An 8182-nucleotide genomic window follows, 5' to 3' on the forward strand; every position below is an offset into this window, starting at 1 on the left:
ATGTAATTAGTTATAGTTTTTATCAATATTAAATGTTTATTTAATTACTAGTGGACGATATTTAATGTAATGATAAATAACTAAAGATAAAATAAAAAAAAAACGACAAAAGTGTAACTTTATAACCATCAAATTGGTTAAAAAGTATCGAGTATCGACCATATCCACTTTTTCATTCACATGTAAATCAAGATTTCTTTTATTTTTTATTTTCTGAAAAACCAATATATATCATCAAATGAAAGTAACATACAAGAACCGCAAATAAAAATACAACTAAACAATTACCATAGTGAAATTGTTTAATTTAATGAATACTTGTCACTCAATGATCAATATGTAAATAACACAAAAAGAATATATAGAATACCATATGACACATTTTAGCGGTGTCACACACAGTAAAAAAACAGGCTCTTTTTACAAGAAATATCAAAATAACATAAAGTTGATAAAAATAAAACATAAAACCAATAAAACTTGAAATTTTTATATCTACCGATTGCCTCTATGTTTCGGCTTTTGTGTAGAACGATTGGTGTTCTTACCAAACATACCACAACACCCGGAGACCTTTGGTGATGGTGGGTCGATTGATGGTGCAACCTCGACTGCCCGATATGATTTTGGGTCTGGTCTTTGTAGCTCGGTTCTCTCTACTTGGTCTTTTGGCTTAATCCCTCCAGATAATAAGTTATCTTCCCACACGAGTCCTGATGAGCCCGATCTTCTAAAAGACACCTCTGACCTTGGTAACCCATCCATCTAAACGATTCTACCAAACCGATCCGGACCGTATGATTTCTAAATGATTTCTGGTGGTTGGGTCAGGTGGTAATGGTATTGTTGATGAGTGCTTAAAGTGTTGATTTTGGGTATTAATAATGGTGTATGGAGATAATGACAAATGAAGCATATATAGGGTAAGGTCACAATGTGACATCTTTTGGGAGTTAAATTACAAGATTGCCCTACTCCTATTAAAATTTGTGGCTAAAATCAATATTGAAGTCAAAATTAATTGTTTCATGGATAGGAACAAGTCAATAGAAGACCTTGTACAAGAATTCAACACATTGGAGAGTTGCCATAAATCAAAGTAAAGCAGCCATTTCTGAATAATTCCCAAAAGTACATAAGTCAAATGATATTTGTACAAGTGATAGCATAGAATGATTAAACTTTGAAACCTTTAATTTCTAAAATCCATTGATATACGAATGGGTCATCTTAAGTTAGATTTGTTATACTTAATTTAATTATAAACTAGTCAAATGTGTCATTAAAAAGATTTAGCCAAAAGAAAGCATGTTTATCTTTAATGAATAATCTTTTAGATTGTGTTTATTTCAAAGATACCAATTATGATTATAACAAATTAGTGATAATGTGATATTGTTTTATTGTTTTGCAAGCATTATTAGTGGATTAGTTATTATTAACAAAGTAAATATATAAAACAGACCAAAAAGGTATTTATGGATCAATTTAGCATCAACATACACATTTCAACTTGTACCATAGTATCCTCCTTCACAAATCACAACTCATTCAACTTATCTTTTATTATTCCCAGCCCATCTTTTATTCATGTTTCTACGATTATACTAAAATCATCATAAATTTTTCTTGTGTTTAATTAAATAATACTTTTGATACATTTTCTTTTCCTGTGTTTAGTTAAGGATTTTTAGTGAGAAAGGAATTCCTTAGGGCTTCTATTTACCTTATTTTGGTCAAATTTATAGTATTAGTATTAGTATTACTATTAGCATTATTCTTCCCATATACATAGTATTAGTATATTCTTTTCATATATATTATTATTAGTATTATGATTACTATTATTATTATTATCATTAATATTATTATTATTACTGTTAAACTTTGATTTCCTTTGTATTGCTTCATACATATGGACTTTAGAGCTGAGGGTCTCTCTGGAAGCCACCTCTTTATCCCTTTGGATAGAGGTACGGTGTGCTTACATCCCACTCTCCCCAGACCCTACCTATAGCTTTGTTGTTGGTGGGACTTCACTGGGTATGATTGATTGATATTTTTCTCTCCCTCCACTCACAACCATTATCAACAAATATTAATAAAATAAATGAGGGCTAAAGTTTCCCCTTACAACTATTCTCAACTCTATCATACAATTTGCAATCTCAGATGCCATTCTCAACCCTATCATATAATTTACAAATCTCAGTTTTTTCTCAGCTTTTTACAAAACTAATTTCCCTTTTCTTCACCAACCCCAATCTAGCAAAACCTAACTTTCAACACGCATTAGCATCCCAACCTTCATCACCTTTTTATTAACTAAATATAATTAAAATCGTTGTTTTTTTATTATTAAAGTGATTAAAAAAATAAAAAATAATAATTATAAGATAAATCAATGATGATTAACATTTATTTATAATAATAAATATATATTTTAAATGAACTCTATTTTTAATAAAGTTTATGCCCGTCTATTCACAAAGAAAATCAACAAGACCGTGTTTTTAGATTTTTGTTTTAAAACAAAATAGTAGAGGTTATTAAGAATAAAAGATATAAAAGAATTATAATGGTACAAAAGATGTACTTAAAAATACCACCGCGTAATTTTTTTTTAACAAATTAACACGTATACATGATACCCGCCATAATGGTCGATACCTGGCCGATAATGAGCTGGGTAGAGGTGGACAAACAAACCGGTTAACCGACCCGACCCGAAAATCGAACCGAAACTGAAACGGTTTGAAACCGATTATTTAGAAACTGGTTTGGAACCGATTGAAACCGGAACTTTGGAACCGGTATGTAGTTTTCTCCACTAGAACCCGTTTCAAACCGGTTAACCGAATCGAAACCGATCAAAACCCAAACCGAAACCGATCAAAACTCGAACCAAATCTAATCGTAATATGATAATAAACCGATTTCAACCCAAACATGAGATTACCAATACATGACCCGAACGCAACCCGTTGTCATCGCCGTTTGCGGCTTATCCAAATAATAATAAACCCCAAGGTCCCATTTTAATTTTTGGTAGTAAAATGAAATACATATAACAATCGTGATTGAATGTAATCTGCGTGTAGATATATATTATTGGATGCCAATCAATCAACCAACCAACCAACCAACTATCAAACGATTCTTCTGCTTGGTACACTTTTGTTCTTGATAATCAATTCCCTGTAAATAATAAATAAACCTCAAATGGGTTAGTTTAATTTGGTACTAATCTTCTTCTTTTTATGTCTAATTCGTCAAATTGTTTGTTGGAGTTCTGAGAATACGATGAAATGGTGATTAGATTTGTTGGTTACATTCTGTTTGCTTGTTTGTTAATGTGGGACTAACAGGTAGGTTGGTTCGGATTTGGAGATAAAAGCCGAACCAAAAACTGAAATGCTGGTTTTTGAGTTTTTGAAATCCGTTCAGTTTCGGTTTTGGTTTTTGCCATTTGGGCTTAAAACGTTTGGGTGAAATGAAAAGATTATTATACATTTGGGCTAAAATTATTTGGGTTAAACTATTATAAATTACTACAAAATTTAAAATTTAACATAAAAGTCCATAACTTCGGTTCGGTTTTTATGAATTTACTTTGGTTATTTTGGTTTGGATTTTTCGGTTGGTTTCCGATAAGTTGAGGTCAAACATGTTATGAGATTGCGATGAAATGGTGATTAGATTTGTTGCATTCTGCTGAATTTCTGTTGTTCTGTCTTATCTTATGAAGAATGTGAACTAATAAGGATGTGCATAGGTTGGTTCGGTTTTGGGCTAAAAGCCGAACCGAAAACTGAATGTTGGTTTTCGAGTTTTTGAAATCTGTTTAGTTTTGGTTTTTTCGGGTTTTTGTTTGGGTAGTGTTCGGTTTCGGTTTTGCCATTCGGGCTTAAAAAGTTTTGGGCGAAAAAAAAGTTAGACAAAAAATAATGAATTTGGGCCTAATTTTTTTTGTTAGTTAATAATTAATTGATTATTATTATACATTTGGGTTAAACTATTATAAATGACCTCAAATTTAAAAATTTAACATAAAGATTTATAACTTCGGTTTGGTTTGGTTTTTCGGTTTTAGTTACACGCAAAACCAAAAACAAACTGAAAATTTGGTTTTTACGAATTACTTCAGTTATTTTGGTTTGGTTTTTCGATTTTAGTTACACGCAGAACCAAAAGCAAACTGAAAGTCTGGTTTTTACGAATTACTTCGGTTATTTTGGTTTGGTTATTCGGTTTTAGTTACATGCAAAACCGACTTTTTACGAATTTACTTCGGTTATTTTGGTTTGGTTTTTCGGTTTCGGATCAGTTTTTTCGTTTCCATGCACACCCCTAGGGTACTAATATCATTTAGAAATTTGAGGTCAAACATGTTAGTATGGAGTCAAAGTTCATTGAATTATTCAAACATTTAAGGAAAGGTTTAATTATTAAACTAAAGGTTAATGTCATAACATAGAATCATTCAAACATACTTATCTAGATGTTTCATAATGGTCATTATACTTTGATATTTAATAATTAAACTTACTATATCATTTTCATTATTCTTGATGACATTGAATGATAGAATACCAATTTACTTTCTCAAATTTTCAACATTGGTCATTATAAAATTTATAAATTTGATTATTATGCTAAAGTAAATGTATTCAATACAGAGAGCTTATCATTTGGGATTAGAGAATGACAACTTTCTTCTCATTGAAGATTTGTGCTCCTATTATTGATAAAATCATATCAGAGAAGGAATGTAAGTTTATAATCTCTGTTTTACTTCATATGTAAAAGAACAACTTAGTTTTGGATAATCTAAGGATGAATTAAATGACCATATTACCCTTTTCAACTTAATAAATTTACCTTTTTACCTGTTCAAATTAGTAAATTTTTTTCTTTTACCCTCTTCACTAGGGGGTGCAGCCGAGCCGAGTCTGAACTCGACTCATTTAACTTATTAGAGCTCGGGTTTGAGCTAGGTTTGACGAGCTCGCTTTGAGCTCTATTTTCAAGGCTCGAACTCGCTCCTCGTAATTTTCAAGCTTGAGTCGTCTTGGGCCCGGCTCGTCTATTATTTATTAACTAGTTTATATACTTTTTAATTATCTTTTGCATATATTTTAAATATACTTTTTATATATGCTAGATATTATTTAGTTATTATTATTATATTATACAAATACATATTTTATATATCTAAATCAAATTATATTAACAATAGGCTTGTGAGCCGGTTCGTGCTCGATAAGTGAAGCTCAGGATTGGGCTCATGTATTGAACAAGCTTATTCTTAGGCCCGAGCTCATTTAAGCTTGGCTCGATTCGAGCGATTGGCGAGCCAATCTCGAGTAGCTCACAAGCGTCTTGGCCAGTTTACACCTCTACTCTTCACTACAACTGATTATCAGATAGGGTGAAAAAAAGTCATTTTTACCCCTTTCAACTTAATAAATTTACCTTTTTACCCTTTTAAACCCTCTTCACTAGGGGTGTAAACAAGTCGAGCCCGAGCTCGTCTCGTTTCGAGCTCTATTTCCAAAGCTAGAGCTTAACTTGTGGGTAGTTTTTCAAGCTTGAGAGCGGCTCGTTTATTAATTATCAACTAGTTTATATACATTTATAATAATTTATTTATATATAATGATTTTTATATATAACATGATAGGTTATTTAGTTATTTTTATCATAATTCTATATATTATAAAAGTTATTATACAAATGTATATTTATTATATTAAATAAATATAAATTAAATAATAGTCTCGTTTAGGCTTGCAGGCCAGTTTATGCTCGATAAGTGCAGCTCAGGACTGGCCTCATTTATTAAAAAGCTTATTTTTAGGCTCGGGCTCGTTTATTAAACATGTCATTGTGTTTATTAGATAAACCGCAGGCCCGATGTGAAACTATGATACAAGACATAAGTTGTAACCGACGACATTTGTTAGCAACTGTTGGCGGTTCATTAGCATTCAACTGCGGGTTTGCACCGCTAGTAGCATTGGCGGAAGATGAACAACAAGATGATAGTTTAGTCGGAACGATTAAGTCATTATTTGATCCAAACGAGAAAACAAAGTCGGGCAAAGTGTGGCCAAAAGCTTACTTGAATTCAGCACGAGAAGTGGTGAAGACTCTGCGTGAGTCGTTGAAAGAAGACCCGAATGATATGGCTAAATTTAGACGTGTTGCGGATGCAGCTAAGGAAGCGATAAGAGAGTATTTAGGCAGTTGGAGGGGACAACAGTCGGTAGTTAACGAGGTAAATTTTTTATTTTTTGTTCTTAATTTTGTGAATGGGCAGAGTCTGTTATAGTTAAGGGTATAAACGAGCGAAACCGAGCCCGAGCTCGCCTAGGCTCGTTTAACTTACAAAGGGCTCGAGCTTGAGCTTAGCTCATTTTAAGCTCTTTTTACACAGCTCAAGAACGGCTCGCGAGTGGCTTTTCAGGCCCGAGCTCGGCTTGTTTAACTTACGAGAGCTCGAGCTGGGCTCGCAAGTAGCTTTTTAGGCTCGAGCTCAGCTCATTTAACTTACGAGAGCTCGGCTCGTTTCGAGCTCTATTTCAGGATCGAGCTCGACTTGTTTTTTATTTATTATATAATTTATATTCATTTATAGTTATACTATGTATACAATTATAACTTGTAAATATAACATTATATTTAGTTATTTTTATCATAATTTGGATTATAATAATAATTATTATATTAATTTATATTTAATATAATAAATAAAAGTTATATAAATAATAGGCTCGTTTAGGTTCTCGAGCTGAATAAGGGAAGCTCGGGTTTCCGGCTCGTTAATTAGACAACCTTATTTTTAGGCTCGAGCTCATTTCGAGCTTTTAATGAACTGGTCTCGAGTAGCTCAAGAGCAGCTTTTGGCTCATTCACACCCCTGGTTGTAGTTAACAGGCCAAAACTGTCTGCTTTAAGTGCGGGTCAAAAATCAAAACATGTCGGGTTGACCCCCAAACATCTTTTGTTGGGTATATACTAATTTTATATACATATAATTAATTCACCTATGCTACTAAACTAAAGTTTTATATATTTTTTTAAAATTAGTCTAGGTGCTCCAAACATTATGATTTGGTATGTTTTCTGGTATCGGTTGGGTCAGGTCGGGTCGGTCTACTCTTAGGAACCTAAATGTAAACAAATTACGTTAATTATCGTTATAAAACTATATTAATGATGATATTTTTGTGGTGCAGGAATCATATGCTGAGATTGAGAAAGCAATTAGATCTTTAGCAAGCTTTTACTCGAAGGCGGGCCCGTCAGCACCCTTACCGGAACAAGTGAAGTAAGAAATCTTAAGCAATCTTGATACAGCAGATGAGTTCTTATGAGTTATGAGACTTATTTAGGTTTTGACAATGTATTTAACAGTTTTCTTATTTTGTTTATAAATATTATTGCAAACATCATTTATCCATTTGTAACTCTGTTTTTGTGGTTTTAATAATCAGTTTTTAATTTGTAAACAACTTATAAACATGTAACACATATCATGATGTCACATATATGATCCTTTTCATAAGTTTAAGTGGAAACATACGAATACTATTCGCGATATAATTTCACACGTATAGCTTAGATTACTATCAGTTTTTTTGTCACTGAAAAGACATTAAAAATGATATGTGAAATTATTATTATATATATATATATATATATATATATATATATATATATATATATATATATATAATATAATTAAAGAGTTTGGTGCCGCAAAGTTCCGATTGGGCTACTTTGCGGCACCTTATTGGTAGTATTTTTTTTATTCTTTTTCTGTTTTTTTAGTTTCGGCCGTAATGAACGTAATGAAAACCAACCGAATGTGAATTTTGGTTTTGTTCTTTTTTATTATTTTGTTTTAGTTACGGTACTGAACACGACGGAAATCGACAGAATTCGCGTAGACTCACCACGTTTTGTTTTAGTTCCAGTACCGTAACGAAAACCGGCCGAATGCTGATTTTTGTTTTTTTAGTTCAGGTACCGTAACGACAATGACGAAAACCGACTGAATTCGCGTAGACTCAACCGCCTCAACGCCCGAGATCGATAACGATCGGGTATTACATATGATCAAGTTTTACTAACCGACACCACGCTATTGGTCCACCCCAAATTTTTTTTTTGTTTT

General features: G+C 32.3%; 2 protein-coding genes across 3 annotated transcripts; one reads left to right on the plus strand and one right to left on the minus strand.

Annotated features, from left to right (window-relative positions):
• Window positions 1-495: 495 nt before the first annotated feature.
• On the minus strand, window positions 496-765 carry LOC143543102 (uncharacterized protein At1g15400-like). The gene has a single exon (XM_077035505.1). The coding sequence runs from the start codon at window positions 763-765 to the stop codon at window positions 496-498; it is 270 nt and encodes an 89-aa protein (XP_076891620.1).
• A 3809-nt stretch (window positions 766-4574) lies between these two features.
• Window positions 4575-8182, plus strand: LOC143543085 (photosystem II D1 precursor processing protein PSB27-H2, chloroplastic-like). Of its 2 annotated transcripts, XR_013137014.1 has the most exons (4): window positions 4575-4771; window positions 5901-6280; window positions 7242-7482; window positions 7806-8182. XR_013137014.1 is itself a non-coding variant. In XM_077035493.1 (3 exons), the coding sequence occupies exons 1-3, from the start codon at window positions 4705-4707 to the stop codon at window positions 7335-7337; spliced, it is 543 nt and encodes a 180-aa protein (XP_076891608.1). In that variant the 5' UTR covers window positions 4575-4704; the 3' UTR covers window positions 7338-7490. The 2 variants fall into 2 exon arrangements, 1 of the variants encoding a protein (XP_076891608.1); XM_077035493.1 differs by lacking the exon at window positions 7806-8182 and having other exon boundaries at window positions 7242-7490.

Source organism: Bidens hawaiensis, unplaced genomic scaffold, assembly GCF_021521415.1.
Source record: "Bidens hawaiensis isolate Kalapana, Puna unplaced genomic scaffold, B.hawaiensis_p1.1 tig00013027_1, whole genome shotgun sequence".
NCBI classification, from domain to species: Eukaryota; Viridiplantae; Streptophyta; class Magnoliopsida; order Asterales; family Asteraceae; genus Bidens; species Bidens hawaiensis.

Bases quoted from the DNA above. Each gene is read 5' to 3' on its own strand.
- LOC143543102 (XM_077035505.1), bottom strand. From the start codon at position 765: ATGGATGGGTTACCAAGGTCAGAGGTGTCTTTTAGAAGATCGGGCTCA.
- LOC143543085 (XM_077035493.1), top strand. From the start codon at position 4,705: ATGACAACTTTCTTCTCATTGAAGATTTGTGCTCCTATTATTGATAAA. The intron at 4,772-5,900 runs GTAAGTTTATAA...TGTGTTTATTAG, and splicing joins AATCATATCAGAGAAGGAAT to ATAAACCGCAGGCCCGATGT. The intron at 6,281-7,241 runs GTAAATTTTTTA...TTTGTGGTGCAG, and splicing joins AACAGTCGGTAGTTAACGAG to GAATCATATGCTGAGATTGA.